The 17,792-nt window shown below is 43.0% G+C and overlaps 1 protein-coding gene and 1 pseudogene across 1 annotated transcript in view; both read left to right on the top strand.

Annotated features, from left to right (window-relative positions):
- COL22A1 (collagen type XXII alpha 1 chain) overlaps window positions 1-17,792 on the top strand; it is a 266,878-nt gene that overhangs the window by 119,091 nt on the left and 129,995 nt on the right. Inside the window, exons 27-34 of the mRNA XM_056112005.1 lie at window positions 1,596-1,640; window positions 2,411-2,473; window positions 3,175-3,228; window positions 7,844-7,885; window positions 8,365-8,397; window positions 14,695-14,748; window positions 15,220-15,273; window positions 16,052-16,105. Of these exons, the coding sequence (XP_055967980.1) occupies window positions 1,596-1,640; window positions 2,411-2,473; window positions 3,175-3,228; window positions 7,844-7,885; window positions 8,365-8,397; window positions 14,695-14,748; window positions 15,220-15,273; window positions 16,052-16,105 (399 nt within the window). The remainder of the gene's footprint in view (window positions 1-1,595; window positions 1,641-2,410; window positions 2,474-3,174; window positions 3,229-7,843; window positions 7,886-8,364; window positions 8,398-14,694; window positions 14,749-15,219; window positions 15,274-16,051; window positions 16,106-17,792) is intronic.
- Window positions 13,320-14,077, top strand: LOC130021259 (60S ribosomal protein L5-like; annotated as a pseudogene).

The raw sequence follows: 17,792 nt of genomic DNA on the forward strand, positions 1-17,792 counted from the left end.
TATTTGTGAGTACAGCTGGGTATCACCACAAAAATATTTAAAAATTAAAAAGTGCATTCTAACAAAAATGAGGTCCTCAGCCCTTTTCTTAAGAAGAAAGAAGTGCCACTTAAAAGGTGTTAAAACCAGTATATTGTAAGAGACAAGTGGAGGGACAAATATTTGAACAATTTCTGCTAGAGCAATTCTTACTAATTGTGCTTGAAAACTTGGGAATTAGAGGGAGAATTAAAGTTTGTCTAGAATTTCAAGATGTGCTGATTGCAAATGTCAGTTTTCTTGGTGATACTAGAGTTAAAGGATGAAATATGTGCCTAATTGTTGGAACACTTTTAGCTACAGTACACATCCCTCTCTTGTCTTTCTCTCTGATAAAGGATGGTGGGGGTGGTGGCCTTCACTGTCAATTTAGTCTGCCACAACTACAGGAAAAATCATTATGTGCATGGATACCTACTCTCCATAATTGCATCCATTCATGTCTGCATGTATTCATTTATTATTTCATGTCTAATTTAGTCATGAAAAAAACACATTTCCTAGTCGAAATTTGTATCATAGGTTTTTCTAATTAGCCCAACAAAAAATTAGCAATTATCTGCTAACCCAAGAATTTTTTTATCCTCGATACGTATGTTTAGTTATAAATTATAATCCCTCTACCCATCTATTTGCATCAATGATTTATGGAAATATGGTAAGCATAGTTGTGAAATGCTTTGGATTCAGAGAACAAACCTTTCTGATTCTTTCTTTCACCTTTATTTTAGTAAAAAATACTAGTCAGTAACCTAATAATTGATGACAAAAATAATCTATTCCATTAGAATCGTGTATTAATGTCTTGGGCCTTGCTTCATGATATTAATTGTATGCTTAACAGAATCCTATCCAACATTTTGTCTTAACTGTATCTTCTTAGGAGAGGGAAAATAAAGCTTCTGCATACCTCTGACTGTGTTAAACTCCAACCTGAACAACAACGGGGACAGCCCATGAGCATGGTTCATTAACAGCTTCTTCTTCATCACTGGAACTGTATGGGGTCTGGATTTTCTGCAAGTGTAGCAAAAAAAGAGTTGAAATAGACTTAGAGGGCATAATCTTGGATCATATTTGTTTTGAATTGTTAAATGTTTAGATTCAAGATGAATGGATTCAATTTGAATAAACTGTGAGGACAATTCCAGATTTTCTTTTGGCTGCTGGGCTGTTTCTCTGGCAATGCTCAGTGGACACTCCCAGACTGGTGCTAGTTGTTCTCTGATGCTCAGAGAATCATGCAGAATTTTAGATTAAACCTGGACCTTCCATATTCAAAGGATATTCTTAGTCCCTTTGAGCTGTCTAACCAGTCCAGAATTTTTCTTAAGAAAATTATAAAGGACAATAGGAATGTGCAGGGGAGCTTCCTTTCTCCAGAAACATTGCATACTTTATTCTTTTGACCTATGATTATTATAACCAAGCTATGCGCTTGGGAATCAAGTATTATGACTTCAGAGACTGAGTATGTGACATTGACTGTGAATGGCAGACATCTCTATCAATGTGAAAAAAACTTAAAATAATGGGGTCTGTTCTTCTATCTCCAGGGTGAAGTTGGGGAACGAGGTCTTCCAGGCCAACCTGGAGAGAAGGTCTGTTTTTCATACATTTATAGTATTCTAAATCCACTGAATTCAATTTAACACTAGACCTTGTATCAGTTGTCTCTGGATGACATTATGATTACCCCATGCACTGACATAGTTGCCCAATATATATCATCATGCCTTGTGAGTATATTGCTCTCTCAAACACTGTTCACCATTATGATCCAAGAATAATTGAACAGGCACAGTGAGTTATAACATATACAGAAGATATGGAGGGAAGTCTAGGAGAGCCTCTCATAAACATGAGGGGATGTTAGTAAAAAGAACTGTGACATCACATTATTTAGCACTTACAGGAATAAGTGCTAAAGATCAATAAGGAACATTAAAAAAGGCAAAATAAAGATTTCTGGAAGATGGAACATAAAAGATTTGGGGGATGGGGGCTGGAGTGATAGCACAGCAGGTAGGGCGTTTGCCTTGCATGCGGCTGACCCAGGTTCTATTGCCAGCATCCCATATGGTCCCCCTGAGCATCATCAGGAGCAATTCCTGAGTGCATGAGCCAGGAGTAACCCCTGTGCATTGCTGGGTATGACCCAAAATGAAAAAAAAAAGATTTGGGGCATGTCCCAATGAGCATCCAGAATTCTCCATTTCTTTGTTTCTGTTTTAAGACATCTCGACTAAGCCAGAGATCTCTGGTGGGCAGGGGAGGAGGAAGAAAGGGACACATGATGCTTGAGCTGGCCTGCAGGGAGCCCTCTGCTCAGCAGGTTCTGCTCAGCAGTGGCACTATGTTGTTTCTACAGGGGCCAGCAGGTCTTCCCGGTGCTCCAGGATTCCCTGGTTTGAGAGGAGAGAGGGGCGAGCAGGTAAGGGCTGAGGCTCCTTTCTATCAAACCTTCTCCCCAGGAAACATGGGAAGAAATTTCTTATGAATCTTAGTAATTTGGTGGAGCATGGTGCTTTTGATAGAATTTTGGAAGTATTTTGCATTTTTTATGAATGAGAAAAGGCTGGGAGAGTAGACTGCTCTGGACTGAATGTTGAAACAAGGGCTCAGAAGTGTTTTGGAAAGAATGGGGCTGGAGCGATAGCACAGCAGTAGGGCATTTGCCTTGCGCACAGCCAGTCTGGCTGAGCAGGGTTTGATTCCTCTGCCCCTCTCGGAGATCCCGGCAAGCTACCGAGACATAATCAATATTCCAAAACACAGTAACAAGTCTCAAAAATGGAGACATTACTGGGCCTGCTTGAGCAAATCGATGAACAACGGGAGGACAGTGTGACAGTGGCAGTGGGACATTGTCAGATGAAATGGATCGGAACTATGGGCAGTGTTTTCTGTCAAGCACCAAATGCATGATTAGGTCTAATTTAACTCACAGAAGGATACCTCTTTTGGGCTTCCAGGCTAGGGGAAGATTGGGGAGAATGAAGACTCTTTCTAAGATCCTGTTGCTCTTAGCTGGTAGAGACAAGGATGACACCGAGATAAATTATATTATTTATTTTATTATTTTAAAAAATGTTATTGTTTAATTATAATTTTTAATTAAACTTTTCACTGTAGGGAGAGAAAGGTGATCTTGGACGCCCAGGATTGAAAGGTGAACGAGGTGAAAAGGTAGGAAGCTGCTGCTTTTGTCTGATCCTGTTATTATTAGCATTGCTGTGCATTTGTACATTTGCAGTGGATTGGAGAGAACAGCCTACTTGGACTTAGAGTGGTTGATGGCCTGGTTACCACGCTGATTCTACCCATCAGGTGATTCTGAGCACCTTAACAGACTTTCTGTGCAAAGCTTGTCTGCATGAAAATGGCTCTTCTAAGACTGAAATTTAAGGGTTGTCACCAACTGTAAATGCCTTATGGTTTTTTTCCAGTTATTTGTTGTAGATACGCTTTGTATCAGGAGTCTGGGGCATACATTATGTGTTGCGACAAGCCTGACAAAGATAATTATTATCCCTGTTTTATAGATGAGGAAACAAAGACACATAACAACCAAGGAAGTCTCACAAGACTTCATGAAAAGAACACTGTAGCACTGTAGCACTATCTTCCCGTTGTTCATTGATTTTGCTAGAATGGGCACCAGTAACGTCTCACAATGAATTGTGAGACTTGTTGTTACTGTTTTTGGCATATCGAATACATCACAGATAGCTTGCCAGACTTTACCTTGCAGGCGAGATAACTCTCAGTAGCTTTCCAAGTGTGTGTTTTCAAAAGTCCGGTAGCGCTCTATCTCTTCGGCCGCCCACCTTGGGTAGTCTTGAGCTGTTTCCCCCACCCAGGGGAGGTCAGTGGCGATGGGCAGGCGAAGGAAGGAAACGTGGGCCAGTCTGGTCGTTCTCAATTGTAGTTTATTCCAATCTTCACTCCCCTTCTGCTTCTCTCTCTCAAGCCTGAGCCCCTCTCACCTCTGACTCTGCCCTTTGGAGCCCGAGATCAAGCCCGAGCCCGAGCCTGAGTCTGAGTCTGAGCCTTAGCCGCCACCTCCCCTTCCCCTCAGCCCTTACAGTCTTAGTTAATATAGCAATCACATAGGGTGGTGACACAGAGGTGGGTTGAACATTAACAAATCAACAAAGAGAGGTAATACCACTCCTCTAGGAGGAGATTAATTCAAGGATAAAATCTCATGTAAAGAGATTATTCCAGATTACTAGGAGATCTGTTCAAGGTTGGGATCCCAACAAGGGTATGTTCTTTTCTCAGCTAGTAATCTACTTAAATAGTAGTAAATCTACTTCCAGTATTTCTAGCAATGTCATTCTGTATGAGCACAGTAAGAGATATAAACTTAGTTTGGTTCTTCCTGAGAACATCTCACTATCCATTCTGCAGTCCTCAGGCCAGATTAGTCTTCCTAGCCCCAGCAGGGTCCTAGTCTTGTCATTACTTACTTTTGGATCTTGAGAGCATTTGTCCATCATCATGCCCTCAACTTATAGTTGAGTATCGTGGCGCTTTGGCCTGGTCCATTTCGATGCCAGGGTAGCACACAGCTTTTCCTCGGTCCATTCAGTCCCTCATTGGGACCCTGCTTTTGGGGTGATAGGAACTAAGGGCAACTGATTCAAGAAAGCAGATGCTCAGGAGTAAATATTATTCAGAGTCAATCAACTCCCACGCTACAAAGCATAATATTGACTGTCTTCCTGTGTCCATACAGAAAGGACATTGCTTTAAGGTAAACTATGCAAAAGACATAATTTACAATACAAATTCAGTGTCCTTAGAAGGATCTGATCTTACAAGATAACAGAATCTGATTATGGAGAAAAGGTGATTAACTGGCTGGGGAGGAGAGCACAGAGAAGAGTTTACAGATAAACAGAGGAATGGGAGTGACTTGGGAGCACTGTGATGGGTATAGCCCAATAAACCATAAACCGATAAACTGAAGCTCCCTGTGGCAAAGTTATCCTACAGCGGAGCTCTCCAAGAGGGGCGGAAGAATCAAACTCGGGTCAGTCACATGCAAGGCAAATCCCCTACCTGCTGTGCTGTTCCTCCAGTCCTAAAAGAACACAGTAGAGTGAAATTTTTTGTTGACAGTCTAAAGCCAATACTGTCTCCTGACAGTACAGCATGTGTACTGCTTGTCTTATGGGTGCAGAGGAATTCTCACCCACACAACCAGAGCCCTTGCAGTCTTTCTTTTTGCAGCTTACCTCTGTTCTCCCATTTGCATATTTTTCTCCATTGTTTTTGACCTTGTCCTTTCTTGACTCTAAGAGGAGATCCTTCCCCCTTTTCTATCTTTGGCTGATGACCAGTGATTTGCTATAGACAGACCTGTGATCTATAAATAGAAAGCTGAAGTGGAAAGGGCTTTGCATGGATAAGCCATTCAGGCCTGCTGCTCACTAAGACTTTTCAGAAATGCAATTTTTATTTGAGAAACTCATTTCCAGGATGCAAAGGACTCAGCAAGATGATAAAAACCCCTTTTATTGCTTTGGCAGAATTTCCAGGGCCAGGGTGGAATCACATTCAAGTCTCAAAAGCATCTGATACATTTACTCTAGAGAAATATGTAATAATAGACAGTTCAAGTCAGAACATGCTAAATATAACTTTAAAGTAACAAAGCCTCCTTCTGACTGTGTGACATATCCTCTCTTCTGCTTTCCTACTCCACAACCCTCCCCTGTCCCAATACATGTTGAAACCCTGTGGCATAGTAGAAAGAAGTCATGCTAAGGCTGCTTTGTTAGCAGGAACTATTGAAAATCGATCTCCTATTGGAAATGAATCCCAAACTCAAATTAGCTCCCATAATTCCAGGTCCTCCTTCAACCAAGCTTCTCAAGCTAGAGTGCTTCCTGGGTCCTTGCCCATCATAGACATTACCCCACCCCAAACTTCCCTGTCCCACAGCTTGGTGGATGGTCTGTTCCCAAAAGGAAGTCTTTAAAGCTCAGCGTTTTCTCTCCTCTGATACACTTCTCCTTGATACCCATCTTGAAATTCAAGTGTAGCATGGCCAGACCTAAGCATTTGGACTTGTGCATGCAAGTACATTGCTACAAATGAGATTGGTTCTTGGTACCTGCATTCTAGTAGCAGGAAATTAACATCAGATAATGTAACAATTGCACTGGAAAAATATCTTCTTTCTGAAGCTTCTGGAATTATATTTAAGGCACGTTGCTTTGTGGTTAAGGGCTCGGCTCGGCTTCAGAAATTTAAGCGCAAGCACAACTGTCTTCTGGCGTTGGGCAGGTGAATGAATGTTTACGTACCTCAGCTTTCTTATCTATGCAAAGTGCCTATTCTCTGAAGATTAAACAAGTTAATACAGTAAAAATATTAAACCAATACCTAGATTTAAATATTATCTCACAATATAGCACTGTGACACTGTAGCACTGCCCACCTGTTATTCATCAATTTGCTCGAGCAGGCCCAGTAACTTCTCTCTTGTGAGACTTGTTATTACTGTGTTTGGCATATCAAATACATCACAGGTAGCTTGCTAGGCTTTGCCGTGCGGGCAAGATACTCTCAGTAGCTTGCCGGACTCTCCGAGAGGGGTGGAAGAATCAAACCTGGGTCAGCTGGGTTGGCCGAGTGCAAGGCAAATACCCTACTCACAATAGAATAGAATAGAATAGAAAACCATGGAACCATTTTATTATGGTGTCATTTTTGTTTATTCCACAACAGCAGTCTTGCTTCTCTGTGTGCTAGCCTTAGTGTTTCATTTAGTCCACTAAGTATGCCTGGAAGACTGCAGACAGACCTAACCCTGGCCTAACTCTCCAGCCTGGCCTCAGGTCCTGGCACCAATGCCACACAGAAAGAATATGAGCTTTGGGAACCTCTTCATCTCCCTGTAGTTCCTCCAGCATATGGCAACCCTGTGAGCACCTTACCTTAAGGCAAATGTAGTACCAGTACTGTCCTCATTGGACTGCTGAGTACCAGTGAGACCTCATTATTCTCACACAATTCTGGTTGTGTGTACTCTGGCCATTACTTTGCAATATAAAAAGGCAAGTCAACAGAGATTTTTTAAGATAAAATATAAAATAGTACCCTTGGTTTTCAAGCTTAGGGAATTTGTTTCTTAAGTCTATACTATTATATGAGTATGAATTGTCGACTCAGGCCTCTCAGAACAGCCTGACCCCTTCAAAGATGCCTTGTAGGGGTCTGGGTTCAAAGGGAGCTCAAGTTCTAGTGCTGGAGGTTTCATGAAGGAGTGTGTCTCAATACTGGGTATGATTGTATTAAGGAAACAAACTCCTCAGTACAACCAACATCAACATCATCAGTACAAATGCCATTAACAGGAAGATGGCTAATGGGGCACCTTTATTCCAAATGTGTAGAGGATAGTATCTAGTGAGATAAATGATACATAGCTACTCATATCTGCATAAGTACTTCTAAAAAATAAGTTTATATATATATATATTGTTTTTTGGGTCACACCTGGTGATGCACAGGAGTTACTTCTGGTTCATGCACTCAGGAATTTTTTCTGGCAGTGCTCAGGGGACCATATGGGATGCTGGGAATCAAACCTAGGTCGGCTGCATGCAAGGCAAATGCCTTACCTGCTGTGCTATTGCTCCAGCCCATATCTAAATATTTTGTAATTTTGAATCATTATTACTATTCCATATTAACTTATTAAGTTTGAGGCAGAGTGGATTAATCTTTGATCTGGGAAAGATACCCAGGATTTTTCCTTTCTTCTATTTTTCATTTCTTTATCTAGGGTGAGACTGGTCCAGCAGGACCCCCAGGGTTACCAGGAACTGTAAGTTACACTGTTATTATCCTTTATCTTTCACTGAGTTTCTAAATCTTTGGGACACTTACTCCCATAGCATTCCGCTAGTAGAACTGAGCTTTATTTTTGGAATCCTGGTCACCTGTAGTCTTGCTCAGGCACAGTAGAAGATGCTGTTGGGAAGGAGAGTAGAAAAGTAGGGGGAAATGTCCTTGGTGCTGTTGTGATGAGTGGACCATGTTTCACCCCCTTCAGACCTTTCAGAGGATAGAAACCCACAGATGCCTAAGGCCACACAATGTTAGGTGGGATGACCGGGTATGAGCTCATAGGATTTCAGGTATTTCACACCTAACTCCTTATGGCTTCCAGTCCTGAAAAATGCTCTGAGACAGTGACCTTAATTGTAAAAACTAATCATGTCTAAGGGAAAGTTGATACAGTATTCTTCTACTATGTTTTCACTCTACATCACCCCTTCCTTACTTCCATGCTTTCCTTTTCAGCCATCTCTGTTTACACCATACCCAAGATTGCCGGTAAGTTGCAGTAAACTCTGGGTGACTTCAATCTGGATTGAGATGACCCCTTGTGTTCCGGGAGCTGGGTGGTCTGGGTCCTTCTCTCAACCCTAACATGCTAGTCACTGCCAGACATCTGGCTTCAAACCTGGCCTTGGAAGGGACTTGGTGGTGAAATACACCAACATGGGACTCAGTCCAATGCCAGGTGGACAAAGTGCAGAGCCTGAATGTTGAGATAAAGCTCCAGAACTCTCTAAGCAAAGTCAATTCTTCACCAAGGAACACTAGTAGTTTTGAGAAAAGAGTTGTTTGAGATGGTGAAAAAATTGAAGAATCCAGTGAAACAGTTACCATGGATGCTAGTGGTGAAGAAGACTCAGTGATGGAGGTTGAAGAGAGATTGTTAGGAGCACTAGAGAAATGGAGACGGCTTTGGGGTGAAGCAGATGGAGACATGCTTGTGGCTTCTTCTAAAGACTATATTTACTGAAAAGAAAGTCTGCCACCACTGCAGTCTCGAGGAACTGTTTCTTCCTCTTTTAATAAGTGGCAGTTGTGAAAATAAATATTCTCAGGGTCTCTATGCTCTTGGCAATGCTGAGGCCAGAAACTGTCTGCATAGATGCAGTTCTGCTCTAATTAAGCCTAGGGACCTGCCCCCTGATGTGTGAAGGTAAAAGCTTGGAGAATTAAATGCATTTATTTGGGAGGTTGTTTTTATCCTTTTTTAAATTTTTTTAAAATTCAGAGTCAAGTAGGTGTAACTTAGCCAAAAAGGGAATCCTGTCTACCGTGGTAAAGAATGAAACAGGTAGAGAAATTGGGCCAGTTATTGAAATCATCGTGAAAGGAGGACTTTGAGCCACTTTGGAAGTGAAACAGAGAGCAAATACTGAAGGGGGATAGCAGTATCAGCATGGACAGAGGTCATCGTGCTATGCCTTTGGAGAAGCACAATTGGGCAGCTGTTTCTATGCCAAAAAAGAAGCTGAGACGGACAGAACATGAGCTTTTGAACACGTAGGTGGAGGCCTGAACATTTGGAATGGGCTATTGAATCAAGTTGTCAAATGTCAAACCTCAGACAGAGCTACTGTCCCCAACTGCTGCCCAGGTGGTTGCAGATCCCCATCACATACTACATCAATTATCTCCATCTTCTGGGACTCACTACCTCCCTCCCCACTCCAGTCTTCTCTGCCTCCATTCATCAGACACACCCTGAATCTCTCAAGCTTGAGGCAAGCATTTATGTCCAGCTTCTCCTTAATGAGGTTGTTCAATACAAGATGATATCCAGCGTGAAAACACATGATGAGAATTTGGAAACCTGCTTTGTCTTCCCTGTTTTTTCCAAAGAGTAACACTTCCCTGCAGGTCAAGCCAGAAAATTACTTTCTGTAATTTTGGGGAATCCAGAAAATTACTTTATAATGAAAACAAAGAAAGTACTCCTTATCCCATGCAAAAAAAAAAAAAAAGAAAGAAAAAAGGAAAAAAGAAAGATTCTTTGAGGATCATTGCATGAATCTCCTAGGACTGGCTATGTCGCCATGGTAACCTTGTTGATATTGATGGTTTGGGAAAGTGCTGTTTCTTCGACTTCCCTCTGCTCTCTTCAGATGTGTGCTTTTTGAATCCCTACACTGCAGGATCTGGGGATGTTTAGAGGAGCTGCAAAGTTTTCAGCTTAATTAAAACAAAGGTCAGGGATGTAGTTAGTGGAAAGGTACGTATTTTGCATGCGTAAGACTCTGTTCGATTACTAACACCAAGATCTTAAAAAAGAAAGGAAAATAACAGAAAGAGGAGAAGGGCTGGGAAGAAAAGCTCGCGCTTCTCCTCCCTCCTACATGGGATTGAGAATGTCCTAGGGATGACTGACAATTTGTCCTAGGATGTGTGGACGGGATGTGGTGACAGATTGTGAAGAATAAAGCTGGGGCTTTTTTCTCCCATCCCTCTAGTGCACATTACCCATCACCAATATCCCCAGTATACCTCCCCTTTCCCATCCTCCCCCTGCCTCCATGCCAAACAATATTCCCCATCCTCTCTCTCTCTCTCTCTCTCTCTCTCTCTCTCTCTCTCTCTCTCTCTCTCTCTCTCTTACTTTTGGGCATTGTGGTTTGCAATACAGACACTGAGAGGTTATCCTGTTTGGTCCTTTATGTACTTTCTGCACACATCTCCCATCCCGACCGATTCCTCCAGCCATCATTTTCTTATTTTCTTATTCCCTTCTCTATTCCAGCTGCTTTCTCCCCTTTGCTCACGAGGCAGGCTTCCAGCTATGGGGCAATCTACCTGTCCAGTGTATCTACTATCCTTAGGTGTCAAAAGCTGGGCTCTTAAAGAGCAGGGTCTGATGTGGAAATGTCAGCTGGAGAATAAAACTAGTCATTAGCAAAAGAAGGAAGACAAAGTACAGGTAGTCTTAGCTGGAGCAAACATGTGCAGGCAACCTTGGGCCTCAGTAAATTACAACTGAGAATTTCCAAGAGACTTTATAATGGAGTGGTGGAGTGGAAGGTGGGGGATGGGAAAGGTAACATAATTCACAGATTCAGAATCAGCCACTTCAGGAAAACTAACTCAGAGTCATTAGATAGTATGTTAGGGATCAAAAAGGTGACTTGGGAAAGATGGGTATATGGAAACTTCCAAGACAAGGTCTTCCGATCCGTCCCTGCTGGAAAGAAATCATATATGACCTGTGAAGGACAGTGAATTTCTGTGCTGGCTTCTCCACTAAGAATCCAAAGTATTAGACCCCAATCTCCTTAATCCGATGTTAGCTTTGCCTTTGAGATGCTTCTGGGGTCCTCATCAAAACTTCCAACTCCATAAATTCTCTGTATTCACACTCCCTGATTCTATAGGACTTCCTTCTACATTCTACATTCGTATGCGCATCCATCTTCCCTTGGGCCTTTTTGCAAGCAGGAACCCTACCTCTCCCTTGGCAGCTGTGACACTTCCAGACAAGGCTATATTTTGGTCCTTTAGCAAGGACCAGGAACACAGCTTGCTGGTGCTTTGCTAGATCCTGTTTTCCCAGGCCCTGTGGCACAGAACTGGGATACAGACTTGTCCACCTCCCCATATGGGCACCTTCTTCACCTTGCCCCTGCCACTGCATTCTCTGTGTGAAATAGACATCTGATTAATTTTACAGGCAAGGAAATTAAGATTATTCTGGTTCAATATTGCCACAAGTTGCAAGGCATGTGTCAGAATTCAAAGCAAGTCTATGTGAACCTAGAGATAAAATGGTTTGTACCTGGTTCACGATTTTGCTACCTCTCCTATATTGAAATATAGAGACTTGAGCCCTTCCCCATCTATCCTGGGCCTTGATGAGGCCTCCAGTTTACCCTTTGGTCTCTGTGAACAGCAGAGAAGGAACTCCTGTTCTTCCACCTCCCAAGGAGGTTTGTTGGGAGTCTCGATTGACTCCAGGAAATCAAGAAAAAAAGAAGATGGGGAAAAATTCTGCCTCCTTGCCCTCAAATCTTGCATTATCTCTATTCTGAGAATGCTCCTCCACTATGTCTATTAGAAATGTTAATTAGTTCTCCCCCTCAGAGGGCTGTTTGGCATGTAGGTCTGTGTCAAGTCATGTTCCATGGTCTCTATTTTGTGGATGGGGCTTATTAAAGTTGTGAAGAATAAGATGTACCTCAAGAGATAATAAGTTCTGGCGGTACGATGCTTCCCAGCAGGTCAACCTGTACTAGAGAGGCGAGTGCATCAGCAGCGTGATGTTGCCTTCAGGCTTCTTGATACCCCCAAATTGCTGCTGTGCCTCTGGCTGGATCCCAACAACTTGAGACCAAGTTTCCTCCCAAAAATTAAGTGGCCAAAAATTAGGTCTGTAGGAGTCACACCCACAAACCACCTCCAGCTCAGCTATATAAGCTCATTTGTTTGCCTTGTTTCAAAGACCCATAAATAAATCTTGAAAGAGATCAAAAGCAGGCCACTTAAGTGCATTAATGACCATGAGTCAGAGACTTACAAATGGATCTGAGAAGAGAGCAGCATGCCACAGAGATGTCTCCCCACCGTGCACCAGGCTGATTTCTCCAGGACACCTCAAAGGGTACAGGTGTGTCCCTCAAACTCCCCCAAATGAACCCTGGGAGCCGCAAAGCTCCAGAACCCAATCCCCAACACGCTCACAGCTGACCTTCAACAGGCTCATCCTGAACTCTCCACACTTGAGAATGAATCTTAAAAAAAAACAAAAACAAAAAAACAAACAAGTATGTGGGACCAGTGACTAAAACTCCAGGCTTCATAGAGGCAATTTCCCCCACTCTCCCACCCTTTCCGTTTCCTGCAGTCATGCCCAATAACTACCTCAGACTCCTTTTTAAGCCATGATGGTTAATGGCTTTAAATGGCCACTAATGGCCGTGATTCAGAGATTCTCAAGTGAATCTCGGAAGAGAGCAGCATGCCACCAATATGTTTCTGGACCTCAGACATTTAAAAATTTTAGAATTCCCAGAGTCACGTGACACCTCATACTGTTCATGGCAAGCAATACAAAATAAATTATTTAACATCTACCTAAGGGGCAGATTGGGGTGGTTGTGGGAAGATTCAAACTGATGGTGGTGGGAAGGTGTAATGATGATGGGATTGGTGATGAAATGTTGAATGTAAACAGTTATTGTGAACAACTTCATGAATTTTTTTTTAATTTTAAAAATAAAAAAAATGTAATGCAGAATTCATTCCTGCTTCAATAAGCTTACTCAGTGTCTGAATAAATATCATAAAAAGAAAGAGAAAGAGGGAGAAAGAAAGAAAGAGAGAGAGAGGAAGAGAGAGAACAAGAACAAGTGAAATTTAGAAGATATCGAGAAGGCAAAAATCTATCACTATGCTTGGAAAAGTTTGGTAATCCAGGATAAAATTAATACAGTGCACCAAAATATAGGATGATAGTCTGTGTCACTAATAGATACCTCTGCCAGATTGCATATGCTCATATAGGAGATATAATAGTCTGTGCAGCATATGCTCATGAACTTCCAAAGTATAGTGTGAAGGTTGATCTGACAAATTACGCTGCCATGTATTATACTGGCCTGCTACAGACCCTCAGGCTTCTCAATAGATTTGGCAAAGACAGAATTTTTCAAGACCAAGTGGAGGGTACAGGATATGAATATAAAGTGGAAAGCATTTATGGACAATCTGGTGCCTTTACCTGCTATCTGGATGCAGGAATTGACAGAACTACTACTGGAAACAGTGTTTTGGGGCTCTGAAACTAGCTGCAGATGGAGGCTGTCTATTCCTCACAGTACCCAATGATTCCCTGGCTATGACTCAGACAGTAAGGAATTCAACACTGGAGTACAATGGAAACACATTATTGTCATTATTGGGCAGGACATTGCACGATATAAGCATTACCTAATGGAAGAAGTTGAAGATGCCTACCAGAAAGAGTTTTCTCAATACATTAAGGACAATAGAATGCCTAACATAAAGGAGCAGATGTAGAAGGAAGCTGATGTGACTGCCTGGCCAACCCTGTTTATGAGAAGATACTAAGAGAAAAGTTGAAAAGAAGAGGTGGAACCATCCCAAAATACCTATTGCCCAGAAGAAATATCAGGTAGTCCAGAAGAAAGCAAATTTCCTCAGAGCTTAAGTGCAGGTTGCTGAGAGCTAAAATCAAACCATGATTTTTTTATGGAGATAAATCTATCTCCATAGACAGTGATAAATCTATTGACCAAGAAGTAAAAAAAGAAAGAAATGTTAACTATGTCATCCTGATACAAGTGTCTAATCCTCAGTCTATCATTCAAAAGCCCAGTCCTTCCAGTAGAGCTCCTTCTCCCGCTTTTCCATGAGGACAAAAGTTGGGACAAGAGGCCAAGTAAGTCTTTCCTACATTCTGAATTCTTCCCATCAGTATGTGATGACCATCTGCTGCCCATCCAGTTCTAAACTGAACTACAGGGTCAGTAGCCAAACCATGCAAATCAGGGTGAAGCTGTTTCCCAACCCATGTCATGGAAGAGAAAGGCAGCTCTATGAAACTGGAATGGGGAGTATTGTATCCATTTGCAATTCAATTTCTTTTAAGAAGACATATTTTCCACCTTAGATAATAAAGGATAAGGAAAATTGGAGCACAGTCCAGTGATGTAGCAGGGAAGAATCTTTCAGCAGCAGGGCAGCTCTTGGGAATAGGCCAAATCTGGTGCATCTGGTGCATGGGTAGCAGAGAAGTGTGGAGTATGGATTGATAATGTGTTCTACTCTGTGCTTTTACACCAACAGGGAGAACAAGGGCAGAAAGGAGAGAAAGGTGATCCAGGAGCACCTGGAAAGCTGGTGAGTGCCCTTCATCCCACATCCTGCACACTAACTCCATCCCTCATTAACTCTGCACTCAGTGGGACTGATCACTCTCAGGTTCATGGTCCCCAAACAGGCAGTGCAGTTCTGAGAAACACTGACACCCACAGCCTCAGTTCCAAGGACAGCTCCTCCTCTGTTCTTGGATTTTGAATGATTCCCCCACCTCTGTTTTTTTTCCTGTTCCTTTGTTTTTGCTTTTAGAGAGGTGGGCATACCTGGTGATGTTCAGAGCCTCCTTCCTATTGGCTCTGTGATCAAAAGTGACCCTTGGTGATGTTCAGGGGACCATAGGTGGTACCAGAGACCAATTTGTGGTTGGTTACATATAAGGCAAGTGCCAAATCCCTTAACTCTCCTAGAGTACCGTCCCTGAGGATTTCAGCTTTCAATCATTATATGTTTCCATGCCCTGAACTAATTCATTCAAGGATTGTTTCATTGCAGGGATCCCAGGGTCATCCTGGAGAATTAGGACCTCAGGGACCCATGGGACCACCGGTAAGTAAACTCTCTAGATTCCTTTCTGTTCTAAAATACAGAACACTATGCTTCTAGCCCTTTCTCCCCCTTCTCTTCTGGGTTTTCAGATATATCCACCAGAGAGTGCTCCTGGGATCTGCACCTGGGGATCAAGTGCCTTATCCCACCTTTGTCCCACTCCGTGCACCACCCCAGAGAGAGGTTCTGACCTTATACCCTTGGATGTTTAAATGAATTTTCTTTCTTCTCCAGCTCAGTGGAGCATGAAAATGACATTCCTGTGTCCCTAGAGGTTTTCAGGAGCAATCATTTCTACCTTCATCTGTCCCTGCCTTGACTTACAGGGATGGCTTAAATCACCCTGTACGTGTTTTAGCATTTTGATTTTGTGGTTCTCTTTCTGCTTCTTAACTTGTTCACTCTCAGGCCAAGTTATCCAGATTTGGGTGAGGGGAGTGCTGTTTTGAGGGTTCCCTTTGGTGCTAGGTGTCTGGTCTGGATCCCATGGGCCAGAAATTGGGAACCTGTCTGTCCCATTTCACTGAGGTCCACTGGCATAAAGCCACAGGGATAGCAGACCCTTAAGTCCTGGGATGGTAAGGACAGAAATAGTCACATGGAATAGCCTGAGCTCTGGGCTAGGTGGCTGTGGTTTCTGCTTCTGTCTAACCCTGCTCCTGGAGCTTTAAGTTGGGAACATCATATCCGAATGAACAAGGTGTGACAACTTGTCCCTTCTTGGGATGAGGACAACATTGACTTTGACATCTTACCTTCAGGCTTCTTTCTCCTGCAGGGTGCCAAAGGACAAGATGGAGCACCTGGGGCTCCTGGAGCAGCTGGAAGCCCTGTGAGTCCTCATGTTCTGCTCACCTAGGGGCTGGGGAGGGGACGGGGAATCCTATATTGAATGCCCTGTCTCTTAGTTCAGAGCTCCAGGCTCATGTTGAAGGACCCAAGTAAGCGCAGTTGACATCCTTTACGTGGCTAGCTTGGGCCTGGGGTATTTTGAGCATCAGTACCATTAGAGATATTTTGGGCTTCTAAACTTTGAGGCTGGAGTGATAGCACAGCGGTAGGGTGTTTGCCTTGCATGTGGCTGACCTGACCGACCCGGGTTCAATTCCTCCTCCTCTCTCAGAGAGTTTGGCAAGCTACTGAGAGTATCTTGCCCACACAGCAAAGCTAACCGTGGCAAGCTAACCATGACATATTTGATATGCCAAACACAGTAACAACAAGTCTTACAATGGAGATATTACTGGGCCCACTCGAACAAATTGATAAACAACAGGAGGACAATGACAGTGACAATGACAAACTTTGGGACTTTGTTCAAATGCTCAACCTATGAAAGAAATCTGCTTTACATATACACAGATGCTACAAATGGACACACACTCACTCACAGTTCAGTCTGTTCTTCTGAAAAAATGTGACCACCTTGAAATATACATAGTCTGAAACATGGGTATATACATAATGTGGCATCGAGAGACAAATAAGCTGCTGACACACACAGGAACACATCAACATGCCTTCTGGGTTCTTCTGATGCTGTTTCTTCCATGTGTTCCCTTAGGGCCAAGATTTCTAAGGGGCCCTTGTGTGAAGAGGACTGATGAGAGTTTTGTTACATGGTATAGCCCAACAGAGGTCAGGATTCTTCACAAAGCTAGTGGCAGAAGGATAAGGATCATACCTACTTTGTCCTTCAGGAGCATGAGTGGAATCAGAGGAACAGATAGGGACCAATCGCCCCTGGAACCACATTTCACACATGCCTCGCTGTCATAATTTTGTGCGATGCAGCTGTCCATTCATTTGACTAAGTGGAGTCAGTGTTAACCAAGGCCAGTGACTTATGTAGACACCATAGAGAAGGGGGCAGATAGCAGACTCCTCCATGCTCATGGGGACTTAGAAAAAAGTCCTGAGGGACATGGAGGCTGCAGATTCTATATGTTTTCTAATTCTGAAATCTAATGGTGTTAGGGGGTGGGAATGAAGTCAGATGGATTGTATGAGTAGCCCCCAATGCTTTTATGGGTTTCCATCTCCATGGGACTGATCTACCTGGAATGTCCTGACACATGGAAGTTTTTCCCAAGTGCCAGTGGTAAGTTCACGATCACGATAACGACCATCCTGTTGTTCGTCGATTGCCTCAAGCAGGCCCCAGTAACGTCGCCTTCGTCCTAGCCCTGAGATTTTTTAAAAAGTGCCATATTCAAGGCTCTTTCAGGGTTAGGAGAATGAGACCCATCATTGTTACTGGTATGTGGCATACTGGGTATGCCACGGGGAGTTTGCCAGATTCTGCCATGTGGGCAGGTTACATTCAGTAGCCTGACAGTTTGTCCAAAGTAAGAATGAGATAAGAAGATGTCACACGGCCATGAATGTGGCTGCGCGCTTCCGGGAGCTGGATTTTTTAGTTTCTGGGTCTTGGCCGTGGATGGGATTAAATGGCGCTGGGGGGGTCAGTTGGTGGGTGTGACCCCTGCCTACTGGAATATGGAGGATCTGGGTGGAGG

This window comes from Sorex fumeus, unplaced genomic scaffold (assembly GCF_029834395.1).
Source record: "Sorex fumeus unplaced genomic scaffold, SorFum_2.1 ptg000002l, whole genome shotgun sequence".
NCBI lineage: Eukaryota > Metazoa > Chordata > Mammalia > Eulipotyphla > Soricidae > Sorex > Sorex fumeus.